Genomic DNA, 18,237 nt, shown 5'->3' with positions numbered 1-18,237 from the left:
ACGTATTTTAAAGAAGTAACCTTAACCTGGTGTAGCTGAAGTTGAAGCTTCTATTCCCCCATAAAATAGGCTCATTTTAAATATTTTAAACATTTCAGAAGAGTATAAAGAAGGAAATTACAAGCATCCACAATTCTATTACCCTTACATAACTACTTTTAATATTTAGATGAACATTTTCCCAGATATCCATGTAAGCACCTCCGCATACATACATTTTCATCATGAAATCATATCTTATATGCTTTTCACACTGTACACTATGTCATGGACTTCTTCTGTGTCAATAAAAGTAGATCTACATCATCATTTTAATAACATCCTTACACAATTATTAGAAATAATAAACTATTTTCTCCTTCATCACCATGTGTTAATATCAAAGCAGTTAGTTGAACAAAGTGATTAGTTTATAAAAAACTAGTTGGCCATTTCTCATTTTAGAATTCCTATTTAAACAGTATTGAAGTACTGTCTTCAAATTGTGGTTCCATTTAGAGAGAAAATGAAAGTTTAACTTTTAAAGGACAAAAAAAATTGGGGAAATGGTTATGAAGAGATTATTTTGTAAATGCGAAAAGGGTAAATGACCATTTTAGTTGAGATTTAACTCACTTTATAAGATATAAGCATACTTCATCATATTGTGCTTTGATTTATTGCACTCTGCAGATCTTGCATCTTTTACAAATTTGAAGGTTTGGCAACTGTGTCAAGCAAGTCTGTTGGTGCCATTTTTCCAACAGCATATGCTCATTTTGTGCCTTTGTGTCACATTTTGGTAATTCTCACAGTATTTCAAACTTTTCCTTCATTATTGTATCTATTGTGATCTGTGATCCATGATTTTTGATGTTACTATTGTACTTGTTTGGGGGTGTCACAAATTGCACCCATATAAGATGGCACACTTAATAAGTGTTGTGTGCATTCTGATTGCTCCAGTGACTGACCATTCTTCCATCTCTCTCCCTCTCCTTGGCCCTTCCTAGTCCCTGAGAGACAATATTAAAGTCAGGACAATGAATAACCCAATAGTGTTTCAAGCGAAAGGAAGAGTTACATGTCTTTTGCTTTAAATCAAAAGCCAGAAATGATTAAGCCTAATGAGGAGGGCATGTTGAAGGCCAAGATAGGCTAAAAGCTAGGCCTCTTGCACCAGTTAACCAAGTTTTTAATGCAAAAGAAAAGTTGTTGAATAAAATTAAAAGTGCTATTCCAGTGAACACATGACTGATAAGCAAAACAGCTTTGTTGCTGATATGGAGAAAGTTTGAGTGATTTGGAAGAAGATCAAACCAAGCACAACATTTGCTTAAGCCAAAGCCTAATCCAGAGCAAGGCCCTAACTCTTTTCAGTTTTGTGAAGGGGAGAGAAGTGAGGATGTTGTAGGAGAAAAACTTGAAGCTAGCACATATTGGTTCAGGAGGTTTAAGGAAAGTCACTGTCTCTATAACATACAAGTGCAAGGTGGAAGCAGCCAGTGCTGATGTAGACGCTGCAGCAAGTTATCCAGAAGATCTAGCTAAGACCATTGATAGAAGGTGGCTACACTAAACAACTGATTTAAGCCTTATATGGGAAGAAGATGCTAACTAATCCTTTCATAGCTAGAGAGGAGAAATCAATGTTTGGCTTCACAGCCCCAAAGGATAGGCTAACTCTCCTGTTAGTGGCTAATGAAGCGGTGACTTTAAGTTGAAGCCAGTGCTCATTTACCATTTTGAAATTCCTAGGGCCTTAAGAATTTATGCTAAATTTACTCTGCCTGTGCTCTTTGAATAGAACACCAAAGCCTGAATGATAGCACCTTTGTTTATAGCATGATTTACTGAAATTTTAAGCCCACACTTGAGACCTACTGCTCAGAAAAAAAGTCTCCTTTCCAAATATTACTGCTCATTGACAATGCACCTGGTCACCCAAAAGCTCTAATGGAGATGTACAAGATGGATGTTGTTTTCATGCCTGCTAACACAACATTCATTCTGTAGCCCATGGATCAAAGTGATTTCCGTTTTGTAGCCTTATTATTTAAGAGATAAATTTCATAAGGTTATATCTGCTACAGATAGTGATGGATCTGGGCAGATTAAGTTGAAAATCTTTTGGAAAGGATTCATCATGCTAGAAGCCATTAAGAACGTTTGTGATTCATGAGAGAAAGTCAAAATATCAACATTAATGGAGTCTGGTAAACATTGATTCCCACCCTCATGGATGACTGAAGGGTTCAAGTCTTAAGTGGATAAAGTAACTATAGATATAATGGAAACAACAAGAGAACTAGAAGTGGAGCCTGAAGATGGGACTGACTTTTTGCAGTCTTATGATAAAACATGAATGAGTGAAGAATTGCTTCTTATGGATGAGCAAAGAAAGTGATTTCTTGAGATGGAATATACTCTGGGTGAAGATGCTGTGAACATTTTTGAAATGACAACAAAATTTAAAATATTACATAAACATAGTTGATAAAGCAGTGGCGGGGTTTGAGAGCACTCATTTCAGTTTTGAAAGAAGTTCTGCTGTGAATAAAATGCTATCAAGCAGCATCACATGCTACAGAGAAATATTTTATGAAAGGAAGAGTCAGTCGATGCACCAAACTTCGTGGTTGTCTTATTTTTAGAAATTGCCACAGCCATTCCAGTCTTCAACCATCACTACCCTAATCAGTCATCGGTCATCTACATGGAGGCAGGACCCTCCACCAGCGAAAAGATTACAACTGCATTGTTATGTTTGTTAGCATTTTTTTTGCAATACAGCATTTTAAAATTTTGTGTACATTTTTAGACATAATGCTATTGCAGTTAATAGATTATAATATAGTGTAAACATAACTTTTATATGCTTTATTGAAATTTTTGCTTTATGGTGGTGGTCTGGAACTGAATACACAATATCTCTGAGGTATCTCTGTATATAATTGAGAGTTGCATATAAATATAAAAATAAAATTATGTTTTGTACTATTTTATAATTATCTAGGTTTTCTGACTTTAATTCTATCATGTGCTATTAAGTGGTATCAAGGAAGAGAGAGGAGTTAGTTAGGTTTTTTTAAGAGATACAAAAGAAACAGCTCCTTTAGGAGCTTTTAGACTGTCTTGGAAGAAAAGAAATGAGCCAAAAGGTTTGTAAACAAAAAAGCAATAATATTGTTTGAGGACCAATACATAAATGGTGATAGGAGTAAAAATAACAGAACAGACACAATTGTGTGAAACAAGGAAACCCTTCATGAAGGAGGTGAGTAATTAGTTGGGCATTGAATTTTCTGTTACAAAAGAAAGGAATGTATGCATTAGAAAATACAAAGACAAGCCTCTCATTTACCTGTTGCATGGTGATATGGTTTGGTTTTGTGTCCCCACCCAAATCTCATCTTGTAGCTCCCATAATTCCCACTTCTTATGGGAGGGACCCTGTGGGAAATGATTGAATCATGGGGGCAGGTTTTTCTCGTGTTGTTCTCATGATAGTGATTGGATCTCATAAAATCTGATGGTTTTAAAAATGGGAGTTTCTCTGCACAGACCCTCTCTTTGCCTGCTTCCATCCATGTAAGACATGACTTGCTCCTCCTTGCCTTCTGCCATGATTGTGAGGCCTCCCCAGCCATGTGGAACTCTAAGTCCAATGAACCTTTTTATTTTGTAAATTGCCCAGTCTCAAGTATGTCTTTATCAGCAGTGTGAAAATGGACAAATACAGTAAATTTGTACCAGGAGTGGGGTGCTGCCAAAAATATACCCACAAATGTAGAAGTGACTTTTTTTTTTTTGAGATGGAGTGTTGCTCTGTCGCCAGGCTGGAGGGCAGTGGTGTAGTCTCAGCTCACTGCAACCTTCCCCTCCTGGGTTCAAGCTATTCTCATGCTTCAGCCTCCTGAGTAGCTGGGATTACAGGCACAGGCCACCACACCCAGCTAATTTTTGTATTTTTAGTAGAGACGGGGTTTCACCATGTTGGCCAGGATGGTCTAGATCTCCTGACCTCATAATCTGCCCGCCTCGGCCTCCCAAATACTGGGATTACAGGCATGAGCCACCGCACCCGGCCGGAAGTGACTTTGGAACTGGGTAACAGGCAGAGGTTGGAACAATTTGGAGGGCTCAGAACAAGACAGGAAAATGTGGGACAGTTTGGAACTCCCTGGAGACTTGTTGAATGTCTTTGACCAAAATGCTGATAATGATATGGACGATGAAATTCAGGCTGAGGTGGTTTCAGATGGAGATGAGGAACTTGTTGGGAACTGGAGTAAAGGTGACTCTTGTTATGTTTTATTAAAGTGACTGGCAGCATTTTGCACCTGCCTTAGAGATTTGTGGAACTTTAAACTTGAGAGAGATGATTTAGGGTATCAGGTGGAAGAACTTTCTAAGCAGCAGAGCACTGTAGAGGTAAGCTGGGTGCTGTTAAAGGCATTCAGTTTTATAAGAGAAGCAGAGCATAAAAATTTAGGAAACTTGCAGCCTGCGATAGAAAATGCAATAGAAAAGAAAATCCCATTTTCTGAGGAGAAATTCAAGCTGGCTGCAGAAATTTGCGTAAGTAACCAGAGCCAAATGTTAATCTCCAAGACAACGAGAAAAATGTCTCTAGGGCATGTCAGAGGTCTTCACAGCAGCCCCTCCCATTACCCAGAGTACTAGGAGGAAAAAGTGGTTTCATGGGCTGGGCCCAGGATTCCCATGCTGCGTGCAGCCTAGGGACTTGGTGCCCTGCATCCTAGCCACTCCAGCCATGGCTGAAAGGGCCCAACATAGAACTTGGGCTGTGGCCTCAGAGGCTGCAAGCCTCAAGCCTTGGCTGCTTTCATGTGGTGTTGAGTCTGCAAGTGCACAGAAGTCAAGAATTAGGGTTTGGGAACCTCCACCTAGATTTCAGAAGATATATGGAAATGCCCAGGCAGAAGTTTGCCACAAGAGCAGGATCCTCAGGGAGAACCTCTTTTAGGGAAGTGCAGAAGGGAAATATGGGGTGGGAGCCCCCACACAGATTCCCTACTGGGGCACTGCCTAGTGGAGCTGTGAGAAGAGGGCCACCATTCTCCAGACCCCAGAATAGTAGATCCACCGACAGCTTGCACCATGCACCTGGAAAGGCCACAGACACTCAATGTCAGCCTGTGAAAGCAGCCAGGAGGGAGGCTGTACCCTGCAAAGCTATAGGGACAGAGCTGCCCAAGACTATGGGAACCTACCTCTTGCTTCAGCGTGACCTGGATATGAGACATGGAGTCAAAGGAGATCATTTTGGAGCTTTAAGATTTGACTGCCCCACTGGATTTCGGACTTGCATAGGGCCTGTAGCCTTTTTGTTTTGGCCAATTTCTCCCATTTGTAATGACCATTATTTACCCAATGCCTATACCCCCATTGTATCTAGGAAGTAACTAACTTGCTTTTGATTTTACAGGCTCATAGGCAGAAGGGACTTACCTTGTCTTAGATGTGGACTTTTGAGTTAATGCTGAAATGAGTTGAGACTTTGGGGGACTGTTGGGAAGGCATGATTGGTTTTGAAATGTGAAGTTATGAGATTTGGGAAGGGCCAGAGTTGGAATGATATGGTTTGGCTCTGTGTCCCCACCCAAATTTCATCTTGTAGCTCCCATAATTCCCATGTGTCATGGGAGGGAACCAGTGGGAGATGATTGAATCACGGGGGTGGGTCTTTTCCATGTTGTTCTCATGATAGTGAATGGATCTCACGAGATCTGATGGTTTTAAAAACGGGAGTTTCTGTGTACAAGCCCTCTCTTTGCCTGCTTCCATCTATGTAAGATGTGACTTGCTCCTCCTTGCCTTCTGCCATGATTGTGAAGCCTCCCCAGTCATGTGGAACTGTAAGTTATCTTTCTTTTGTAAATTGCCCGGTGTCGGGTATGTCTTTATCAGCATTATGAAAACGGACTAATACACATGGTGAATGTGAAAGTGATCACACAGAGAGAGAGAGAGTGGCATTTTGAGAGTGGCATTTCTATGGAAGGCTTTGACTAGCTGATCCAACCAGGGCATTACCTAGTGGCATTAGTTCAGCTGCTCTCCCATGTTCTGGTTCCTATGCATGATGGGTCCAGAAACTCTTGTTAATTCCCTGGATTTGATTTGAATCGGGGAGACTGACTCCCCCAAAACCAAATTTACAAGAAATGAAAGAGTAAATGAGTTAGCTGTTTATTATTTACAATGCAAACCAAAATGGTGGTGTTGGCAAAACCAATGTATTCTTTCTTTGTAGGTAGAAGTTAAATGATAAGAGGATGGATTCTTGGTTTGGATGATGGTTTCATGAGTAGTGGTTATTTTTTTTCTCAGTGCTGATCTGTGTTGAAATTTTTGTCACATACTGCTTTTTCTAAAGCAAAAGGAATAAAACAAAAGTGATTTTTAATAAGATAAAGGAAAAGCATTAGTTTTTAAATAAGGAAACATTTGTTCAGTAGTTACTATGTGTTGATTTTGTAGTATAGCTCTCAGAGATTCGGGATTTTTTGGCATGAGTGTATTTTATATCTGCACACACTTATGTATATATATTAGTACTCCATTTCTCCTTTTTCTTATGAAGATATTTCATTAATATATTATAGTTTGAAAGAGATTCATTTTTATACTTTTGAGTTTTTCCACATTTCACCATTAGGATTTTTATGGTTTTCTTCCAAAGGACACTTAATAAAATTCATCAACACTTATTTTTGGTTAAGATGTGTTTATTAATATTGGAGAAAATATGTAGTGTCTTCTATCTGATTTTAACTTGGAGCAGAATCTCTTTTCCCTTGGGTGAGTATCTGTCAGTATTATATGTTCTTTTTTCTTTTTTTTTTTTGAAGGCAGAGTCTCGCTCTGTCACCCAGGCTGGAGTGCAGTGGCGCCATCTCGGCTCACTGCAAGCTCCGCCTCCCAGGTTCTTGCCATTCTCCTGCCTCAGCCTCCCGAGTAGCTGGGATTACAGGCGCCCGCAACCACGCCCGGCTAATTATTTGTATTTTTAGTAGAGATGGGGTTTCACCGCTTTAGCCAGGATGGTCTAGATCTCCTGACCTCGTGATCTGCCCGTCTCGGCCTCCCAAAGTGCTGGGATTACAGGCGTGAGCCATCGCGCCCGGCCGTTCATTTTTAATAGCTGTTGAATGGCATAGAGAGACAAAGAACTCTTTTTTTTTTTTTTCCTCCAGGAAATCTATACCTTTGGAAGAATATTGGGAAAAGGGAGCTTTGGAATGGTCATTGAAGCGACAGACAAGGAAACAGAAACGAAGTGGGCAATTAAAAAAGTGAACAAAGAAAAGGTAAGGCTCATTAGCAGCATCCTACTGAGGGCACAGTGTTAGTGCAGGGTGGGTGTGGGCAGTACAGCTTTTCACACTAACACAAGCTGCCTCTCACCCCGAGGTCCCAGCCTGGACTGATCCCCTAGAGAAGCATGGCATTTCTCTAGCCTCCTGGAAAGGGACTAGTTTCTGAACTCAAATAGGCAAGTGCTGCCTGGAAAAAACAAATGGAAAGAATAATATAACCAATATAACAAAAAATAGGTAAATTTTACCAGAGTATGCTGAAGATAAGGGCTGGTTCTCAGTATCTGTAGGCACAGGGCTGTGGGCTAGAGATATCTTAGCTAGAAGTGCTGATACTCTGTCCTGATGTTGTTTTGATATACTTTTCTCCTATCCTCTCCTTTCATTTCCTCACTGTTAGCTAATTCTGTTTGTTCATCCTGCCTGCTCTTTCACGTTGAATCACTTTTTGCTTCAACTATCTACGTTATGCTCTTTTATCTGCCGCACTCCTCACTAGATTTCCTCTCGAACTGGGAAACGACTGGGCTTCTCTTGATGATAAAGTCTGAGACCTCAGACTTGACACCTGATCATTTCATCAACCTTTTGCATTTCTGTGCCTGGGAAAAACCAAACAACATTATGGTGTTTTCCCCTAGGATTTGTGATGATAAATATCACATTTAAAAAACAAAATGGTAGGTTTTATGTATTATTTAAAACAAACTGTAGCAAATTACATACCATTTCTCCCTAATGTTTAGTAAGGTAACATATCAATCTTAATAAAGGGATTAAGAGCCTTTCTAGAAAATTTTAGAATTCTTTAGAACCATAGGTAGCATCCTAAGTGCTACCTGAGATGTTATTTCCTTTGCTTCTTTGGTGTTAGGTAGGGTTAGGGGTTCAGTTTTTGGGTTATGTAACTATCATGCCTACTTGCAACTTTAGGAATTAATAATCTTTCATATTCGTATTTATGTTGAGAGTTTGTGAGACCGTAAGACAGTAAGATAAAACTATATAGTCAGTATATGAAGTGAATAGTGTAATATTGTGTTATATTCAGGTCAAGCCATTTGGGAAGGGGAGAGAAACAGAATCGAGATGGATATTAGGAGAAATTGGGGTAACTTTCCATATCTAGTCTAGACAAAAATTCACTCCTCACAGTCACTATTTCTCTTGATCCTTTAGGTCGAGGGTCCCCAGCCCCCAGGTCTTGGACTGGTACCTGTTCATGGCCTGTTAGGAACCAGGCTCCACACCAGGAGGTGAGCAGCAGGCGAGTGAGCATCACCACCTGAGCTCTGCCTCCTGTCATATCAGTGGTGGCATTAGATTCTCATAGGAGCACAAACTCTACTGTGAACTGTATATGTGAGGGATCTATGTTGTATGCTCCTTATGAGAATCCAACTAATGCCTGATGATCAGAGGTAGAACAGTTTCACTCTGAAACCATGCCCTCTCCCGCAACCCTGGTTCATGGGAAAATTGTCTTCCATGAAATCAGTCCCTAGTACCAAAAAGGTCAGGGACTGCTGTTCTAGGTTAACCTATAAATGTGACTTAATCCTTGGGCGGGGCATAGTATGATGGGCAGTGTCCCACCCACTCCTGAGATGCTAAAGGTTGAGAAGGAGAGGTAATTGGAAGCTGGAATGACACTAGGTAAAATTTTAATTAGGCAAAATTTGCCTTATGACTAATCCGTTTCCACTCCCTTAAGAACCGTTACGTATTTTCCCAAATCAGGTGGATGGGAGGTGGAGGAATAGCACCTTTGTTATTCCTTGCAGGGGGACTTTTTATTGGAAATTGTCAGGCCTAAAACTTCCACCTATCAATTTCTTCTTTACTATTCCTTGCACCCAACCCAGACTCTCTCTGCTTTCACCTGGACTGACCCTGACACCCATCAGTCCCAGCAGCTTACCTGGGCTGTGCTGCCGCAAGGTTTCAGGGACAGCCCTCATTACTTAAGCCAAGCTCTTTCTCATGGTTTACTTTCTTTCCACCTCTCTGCTTCTCACCTTATTCAATATATTGATGACCTTCTTCTTTGTAGCCCCTCCTCTGAATCTTCTCAACAAGACACCCTTCTCTTCCTTCAGCATTTATTCTCCAAAGGATATCGGGTATCCCCCTCCAAAGCTCAAATTTCTTTTCCATCCGTTACCTACCTTGGCATAATTCTTCATAAAAACACACATGCTCTCCCTGCCAATTGTGTCCGACTGATCTCTCAAACCCCAACACCTTCTACAAAACAACAACTCCTTTCCTTCCTAGGCATGGTTGGATACTTTCGACTTTGGATACCTAGTTTTGCCATCCTAACAAAACCATTATATAAACTCACAAAAGGAAACGTAGCCGACACCATAGATCCTAAATCCATTCCCCGCTCCTCTTTCCATTCCTTGAAGACAGCTTTAGAGACTGCCCCCACCCTAGCTCTCCCTGACTCATCCTAGCCCTTTTCATTACACACAGCCGAAGTGCAGGGCTGTGCAGTTGGAATTCTTACACAAGGACCAGGATCGCGTCCTGTAGCCTTTCTGTCCAAACAACTTGACCTTACTGTTTTAGGCTGGCCATCATGTCGCCGTGCAGCGGCTGCTGCAGCCCTAATACTTTTAGAGGCCCTCAAAAATCACAGATTATGCTCAACTCACTCCCTACAGTTCTCTTAACTTCCAAAATCTATTTTCCTCCTCATGCTTGATACATATACTTTCTGCCCCGCCAGCACCTTCAGCTATACTCACTCTTTATTGAGTCTCCCACAATTACCATTGTTCCTGGCCCAGACTTCAATCTGGCCTCCCCCATTATTCCTGATACCACAACTGACCCCCATGACTGTGTCTCCCTGATACACCTGACATTCACCCCATTTCCCCATATTTTCTTCTTTCCTGTTCCTCGCCCTTTTCACACTTGGTTTATTGATGGCAGTTCCACCAGGCCTAATCGCCACACACCAGCAAAGGCAGGCTATGCTATAGTATCTTCCACATCTATCATTGAGGCTACTGCTCTGCCCCCCTCCACTACCTCTCAGCAAGCCGAACTCATTGCCTTAATTCGGGCCCTCACTCTTGTAAAGGGACTATGTGTCAATATTTATACTGACCCCATATCCTGCACCACCATGCTGTTTTATGAGCTGAAAGGTTTCCTCGCTACACAAGGGTCCTTCATCATTAATGCCTCTTTAATAAAAACTGTTCTCAAGGCTGCTTTACTTCCAAAGGCAGCTGGAGTCATTCACTGCAAGGGCCATCAAAAGGCATCAGATCCCATCGCTCAGGGCAATGCTTATGCTGATAAGGTAGCTAGAGAAGCAGCTAGCATTCCAACTTCAGTCCCTCATGGTCAGTTTTTCTCCTTTTCATCGGTCACTCCCGCTTACTCTTCCACTGAAACTTCCACCTTTCAATCTCTTCCCACACAAGGCAAATGGTTCTTGGACCAAGGAAAATATCTCCTTCCAGCCTCACAGGCCCATTCTCTTCTATCGTCATTTCATAACCTCTTGCATGTAGGTTACAAGCTGCTAGCCCACCTCTTAGAACCTCTCATTTCCTTTCCATTGTGGAAATCTATCCTTAAGGAAATCACTTCTGGGTGTTCCATCTGCTATTCTACTACTCCTCAGGGATTGTTCAGGACCCCTCCCTTCCGTATACATCAAGCTCAGGTATTTGCCCCTGCCCAGGACTGGCAAATTGACTTTACTCACAATGCCTCGAGTCAGGAAACTAAAATACCTCTTGGTCTGGGTAGACACTTTCACTGGATGGGTAGAGGCCTTTCCCACAGGGTCTGAGGAAGCCACCATTCTGTCAGACGTAATTCCTCAGTTTGGCCTTCCCACCTCTATACAGTCCAATAATGGACCGGCCTTTATTAGTCAAAACATCCAAGCAGTTTCTCAGGCTCTTGGTATTTAGTGGCTCCTGGTTTTACCTCAAACTGCCACCCTTAAGTCTCTCTTTAAGTGTATGGAAGATCTTCAGTGACAAAGTACACTCCAATACTTTGACCCTGATGAAGTCCTGTTCTTTACTTTTATACTTGCTCTTATTCTCATGCCACCCTCTAACCTCTCCCCAGCTATCTCCACCACACTATCAATCTCACTCTCTCCTAGCCATTTCTAATCCTTCTTTAACAAACAATTGCTGGCTTTGCATTTCTCTTTCATCCAAATTCAAATTCGACAAGGCTCTGACTTTTTCACTAATATAAAAAAAGGCGGGGGGGACTCTGTATATTTTTAAATAAAGAATGTTTTTTTTACCTAAATCAATCTGGCCTGGTATATGACAACATTAAAAAAAAAACTGAAGGATAGAGCCCAAATACTCACCAACCAAGTAAACAATAACATTGAACCCCCTTGGACACCCTCTAATTGGACGTCCTGCGTACTCCCAATTCTTAGTCCTTTAATACCTATTATTCTCCTTCTTTTATTTGGACCTTGTGTCTTTCATTTAGTTTCTCAATTCATACAAAACCATATCCAGGCCATCACCAATAATTCTATATGACAAATGCTCCTTCTAACAACCCCACAATATCACCCTTTACCCCAAAATCTTTCTTTAGTTGAATCTCTCACACTCTAGGTTCCCACGCTGCCCCTAATCCCACTCGAAGAAGCCCTGAGAAACATCACCCATTATCTCTCCACACCACCCCCAAAAATTTTCACTGCCCCAACACTTTACCACTATTTTGTTTTATTTTTCTTATTAACATAAGAAGACAGGAATGTCAGGCCTCTGCGCCCGAGCTAAGCCATCATATCCCCAGTGACCTGCATGTGTACATCCAGATGGCCTGAAGCAACTGAAGATCCACAAAAGTGAAAATAGCCTTAACTGATGACATTCCACCATTGTGATTTGTCTCTGCCCCACCCTAACTGATCAATGTACTTTGTAATCTCCCCCACCCTTAAGAAGGTTCTTTATAATCTCCCCCAACCTTGAGAATGTACTTTGTGAGATCCACCTCCTGCCCCCAAAACATTGCTATTAACTCCACCGCCTATCCCAAAACCTCTAAGAACTAATGATAATCCCACCAGCCTTTGCTGACTCTCTTTTCGGACTCAACCTGCCTGCACCCAGGTGAAATAAACAGCCATGTTGCTCACACAAAGCCAGTTTGGTGGTCTCTTCACACTGACACATGAGACAGAAATAAAACCCATAAATGAGGACAATGCTTATCCTCAAATAATGGCAATTTCAAGATCAATAGGGGTGATGATTTGGCAGGGCGGTGTTGGTGAGGGTGGAGAAAGCCCTTCTAGAATTTCTGAGATAGAGGACATTGTAGATAATCGATTACCTACACCCCAAATGAAGTCCTTGTGCTCCTTGGAGTGTTATTGACTTTGCCTTTTGCTCTCTGCCTGGTGAGTGTTAGATGTTAGGAGACATCTAACATCTGAAGGCAAGATCTCTCTCTCTTTGTATCTCTGTCTCTCTTTGTCTGTCTCACTCTCTCTCTTTCCATCTCTCTCTCTGTTTCTCCCTCAGTTAACCAGGCAGGCCAGGAAATAACACAGTGCAGAGCCAAGTGTAGAATCTCATTGCCTATTATTTTTTCATATATATGTATAATCAAATCAAAACAAGACAACAGCAAAACAAAATAAAAACGTTTTGTTTTTATCTTCCCCAATTTATGTCCTTGGAAGTAGATTTTGTTTTTATTATGCTAACATCAAGGGATCAACATATTTTTAAAGGAAATATCAAAAAGCATATTAAAAGTTGGAGTAATTTTAGTAGTTTTGTGAGGGGACAGATACCATGTTGTAGCTAAGTTATAGAAACAATTCAAGAAACAGATGTGGCTTGAGGCTAAATTATATGTAACTTAAAATTGGACAAAGGAAAGAAGGAGCATAATTTAATCTGATCATGGGAATAAATGGCATATCATTTAAAAAAGAAGCATCTCAAAAAATGTATGAATTCACTTCAAATATGAAGTTGTAGGAAAAGAAGTAGGAAAACATAAAATAACAAACTTTTCTGTCGAGGAATGTAGGAGTGATTTTCATTATGTGAAATCTGTGTTTCTTCATTGATTAAGGCTGGAAGCTCTGCTGTGAAGTTACTTGAACGAGAGGTGAACATTCTGAAAAGTGTAAAACATGAACACATCATACATCTGGAACAAGTATTTGAAACGCCAAAGGTAAAGCTCTATTAGGTGCTGCATTTTGAAAGTTGTTATTATTACAAAATGAATACCATTCCATTCTGAAGTAATCCCTTTGGGGCACAGTTGCTCATGTCCTTGGCATGAATCTGTCATTGGAGATTGATGAGAACATTCTGGAGGACTTTTATTATTGATTGTATAATTAGATGTCTGATGATTAGATTGATGTCTTCGGTAATATGTTTTGGGTGGCATGTGAAAACAAATGTTTAAAATTACAACAACTTCATACACAACCAAACAGTGATTAAAACTTTCTTAGAGGTACTTTTCCTTTTGCTTTGATCCTTAGTTTCTCCATTAAAGTTTATTGGAATAGTTTCAGAATTTTGCAAAGTTAACTACATAATCAAATTGGTATGAGTATATTTTTCACTATAGTTTGTAGGAGATATTTTTTTCACCTATGTCTTACTAATGTGTTTTATCTTCATATTTCCCTAGATGTTATCATTCTCTTTACCTGTAATTTTTATTTAGAGTTGTTCAGAAGCCTGGATTATTCGCCATTCTGCCTCCAGATTGTTTAATGCTTGTGGGCTTGGGTGTTTTCTCTTAGAAGAGTAATAATGTATGGATTAGGCATAAGAACTCTGGAATCATATTGCCTGTGCATTTGAATCCTGTCTCCACCACTTCTTAGTTATCCATGAGAACATGGACAAGTTATTCAACTTGCCCATATCACAGTTCCCTCATCTGTAAAATGGGCTTGTTAACAGTGTTGACCTCACTTGGTTGCTGTTGAAGGATTACATGAGACAATTGATATAAAGCATCTGTCTCATTAAATGGTAGCTATTGTTCTCTGTCTCCTAGGCCAGTCTCTAAGGTAGTAATAGTCAATTTGGGGTGTACATTATGCTTGATTCATTAGGGGTGCTTGATAACAATTAAAGACCACAGTTATCCTTTATGAGAGCAGTATATGGCAATGATGCCCAAAGTCTCTGCCCTTTTCAGTCTTAGAGTTGTGATTTCTTTTATCCCCAAATCTTCATAGAGTAGTTTTATTCGTTATCATCAGTTTTAAGCCATTTGATTATAATGTGCCTTGATCATTTTCTTCATGTTTTTGTGTGTGTGTGTGTGTTTGGGGTTCAGGTATCTGTGAGTTTATGGTTTTCATCAAATTTAGGAAATTGGGGGCCACTATTTCCTCACATTTGTATTTGCCTTCCCCTCACCCCACTTTGTGGTCTCCAAGCTAGATTGCTTGATATTGTCCACAGTTCACTGATGCTCTGTTCATTTTTTAAAACATTTTTTATCTCCTTGTTTCATTTTGTATAGTTTCTGTTGTTGTCTTCAAATTCAGTAATCTCTCTCTGTGTAGCTAGCGTTGTCTGTGTCGTTAATCTCTTCCAGTGGAAATACGATTTGGTTTTTAAAATATATATATATTCCATGTGTCTACTTCACATGCTCAGTCTTCTTGAATAGAGTTATAATAACTGTTTTCATGTCCTTTTCTACTAATTTTATCATGGGTGTAATTTCTAGGTCAGTTTCAATTTACTGGTTTTTTTTCCCCCTTCATTATGGGTTCTACTTTCCTGCTGCTTTATATGCCTATTAATTTTTGGCCAGATGCCAGATGTTGTGAATTTTACCTTGTTAGATGCTAGATATTTTAATATTCTAATGATTATTCTTAAGCTTTATTCTAGGATATAGTTAAGTCACTTGGAAACAGTTTGATACTTTTTGAAGCTTGCTTTAAGATTCGTTAGGTGGCACCAAAGCAACCTTTAGGAATAATTTTTTCCTGTTACTGAGGGGCTCTCCCCAGTGCTCCATGAATTACGAGGTTTACCTCCGGCTCGTGGGAGCATAACAGTTCCTGGCTGTGTGTAAGCTCCAGTGATTGTTCCCTCTGTCCCTTTTGCATATTTTCCCCCCAGCTTTGGGTAGTTTCCTCATACACATGTGTTGATTCATACTCTCCTGAAGAATTGAGGGGGTCCTCTGCAAATCTCTGGAGATTTCTCTCTGTACAGCATTCTCCTCTTTGATGCTCTGTCCTGTGAACTTTAGTTGTCTTGGCCTTCCTGGACTTCCGGCCCCGTGCCCTCTACTCATGGAGACTGCTAGACTCTGCTTGGATTCCCTCTCCCTGTTCTGTGGTCCGGAAACTCTCTAGACAGCAAGCTAGAATAATCATGGGGACTGCCTCATGTGTTTTCTCTCTCTCAGGAAGAACTACCCTATGCTGGCTGACGTTTAATGTCTAAAAATTAGTTTTATATATTTGCCCAGTTCTTAAGTTGTTTCAGGTGGGAAGATAAGTCTGGTCTTTGTTACTCCATTATGAACACAAGCGGGAGTCTAAATCTAGAATAAGTTTGAAGGCAGAGGAAACCATCGTTTGTGATTTTTCCAGTGCATTGCTTTCCAAACTTAATTCACGTAGGTCAGGTCTGACCCCTTCTGCCTCATAAACACACATAAGCATGTAGACCTTCTATTGAAGCCATCTGAAGTACTAATAGAAATTGCCACCTGATTGGTTGTGCCATGGTACGGATCATCCAGCCTGACTATGCTATGGTTTCTTGTGAGTCTAAATGTTCTCCAGGTCTACACAATTGTTTCTAATAATTATAAAACAGTTATAACTTATATAACTTTGACCAACTTATATATTTAAAATTGACATCAATTTATATTTCAAGTACTGCTAATCCAACCTTTCCTTCCAAATAGTTCACTTATCATTTTATGTACCAGTGAACTGTACAGTCCTGTCAATGGAAAAAATATGGTCCAGTTCAAAAGCTTATTTATGTGTTAGATTTTATAGTTACTTTTGAAATTCTAAAACTGCCTGAGATTCAGTGAATCTGAATTGCGCTATAGGAAGAAAGGATGTTAACCTTCGCTTTCTGTTTTCGTACTTACTGATTGAACACAGAAGTTGCACTAACAGTGCTTATAAGAACAAAATCAGACCTCAAGATCTTAAAAACAACAAAAATCTAGCAGCACAGGTTAGAATGGAGACATTTGAATAGAAATGTGTATGGAAAAGACTTTTTAGTTGACTATGAATCTTTTTTGACTCAATAGATGACTTGGCTGTCGGAATACCTAAAGTGATCTTAATATGCCCCTATATGAACAGCAAATATGGAATTTATATGCCCCTACATGAACAGCAAATATGAAATAGGCATTTCAGCTATGACTTCTTACCACTCACACCCAATTAGTCACTAAGTCCCACTGTTTCTTTCTTGTTGGTATTTTTAAATCTTTTCATTTTCCTCCTTCTGGTCTTGATTCTATGCCTCACATCTACCCTCTATAAACAAAAGTCAGCATACTACAGTTTGAGAGCCACATTGGGTCTGCTGCCTTTTTTTTTTTTTTTTATGACCCATAAACTGAGTTTCTACATTTCCAAATGGTTGCAAAAGTGTAAAAGAGTGATATTTCATGACATGTAAAAATTCTATAAACCTGAAATTTTCAAGTCTAGAAGTAAAGCTTTGTTGTGTTGTTTATGGCTGCTTTCTCCTGCTATAGCAACAGCACTGAGTAGTTGTGAAAGAGACTCCATGGCCTGCAAAGCCAATAATATTTGCTATTGGGTCTGCTCTCTATAGCAAAGGTTTGTTGAGCCCTGTTCTGCATTACTGCTAGAGTGTTCATTTAGAAATGCACAATTGGTAATATCATACACGTGCACCCCCGCAACCCTGGCACTAGCTTAAAATTCTTCAGTGGCTCCTTATTGCGTATAGGAAAAAAAATCCGTACTCCTTATCGTGATATCCAGAACTCTTTACAACCCGGCCCAAACCTGTTCTTTCTAGCCTCACTCTTCACCACTTCATTCTTCTCCACCCTACCAAGTTCTCCATGTTATTAACACAGATTATTCTTTTAACAGCCAGTGCTGTTTCAAGCTTTGGAGTCTTTCTAAATACCATGTGCTCTGTCTGTTCTTTCCCACATTCTCTATCTATGAATCCCTATTCAGACATCCAGATCTGGCCTTAATATTTCTTCTCCAGGGGCATTCTTTAGACAGAGGCTGCCCCCTTCTGTAACTCCATGGCATTTGGGACCATTAGCACTTATCACATGATACTGTAATGATAACTCTTTGTGAGCTTCTTGGGGATAAAGACTGTGGCTTTACCTTTTTGTTTCTCTAGTATCCACTGTGGTATCTTGTACATAATAGATAATACTTTTCAATGAATAAATTAATGATTATGACTGTGATTGTATATGTGATATATAACATTTTAAACGTCCCTAGATACATAATTTGATCTCTCTCTCTTTTATATATATAATGTCAGAAAATGTACCTTGTGATGGAGCTTTGTGAGGATGGAGAACTCAAAGAAATTCTGGATAGGAAAGGGCATTTCTCAGAGAATGAGACAAGGTGGATCATTCAAAGTCTCGCATCAGCTATAGCATATCTTCACAATAATGGTAAGAAGAGGGTTATCCAGCTCATTGACCCCATGAATACTGATGTCACTTTTGTTTAAGGGTAATTGTATTCCAGATTCATAGTCATAAATAACACCTGCTAATATCGAAGATTTAATTTTTTAGTTAAAAAATTGTTTCCTTTTTAACTTTCTTTCTAGATATGTTTTAATTAGAAACAAGGCAGGTATACAATACATTTTATATGAACAAAGATGAA

The 18,237-nt window shown here is 39.8% G+C and overlaps 1 protein-coding gene across 6 annotated transcripts in view; it reads left to right on the top strand.

The window, feature by feature from the left end:
- Positions 1-18,237, top strand: part of STK33 (serine/threonine kinase 33) — a 248,774-nt gene that overhangs the window by 159,474 nt on the left and 71,063 nt on the right. For all 6 annotated transcript variants that reach the window (XM_003910255.5, XM_017948655.3, XM_017948657.3 and 3 more), the window contains 3 exons: positions 7,203-7,316; positions 13,434-13,538; positions 17,879-18,017. In XM_003910255.5, coding sequence (XP_003910304.5) covers positions 7,203-7,316; positions 13,434-13,538; positions 17,879-18,017 — 358 coding nt within the window. The remainder of the gene's footprint in view (positions 1-7,202; positions 7,317-13,433; positions 13,539-17,878; positions 18,018-18,237) is intronic.

The sequence above is a fragment of the Papio anubis genome, chromosome 12, assembly GCF_008728515.1.
Source record: "Papio anubis isolate 15944 chromosome 12, Panubis1.0, whole genome shotgun sequence".
NCBI classification, from domain to species: Eukaryota; Metazoa; Chordata; class Mammalia; order Primates; family Cercopithecidae; genus Papio; species Papio anubis.
The sequence above is the reverse complement of the archived record's forward strand: the minus strand, read 5'-3'. Positions and strand labels throughout refer to the sequence as shown.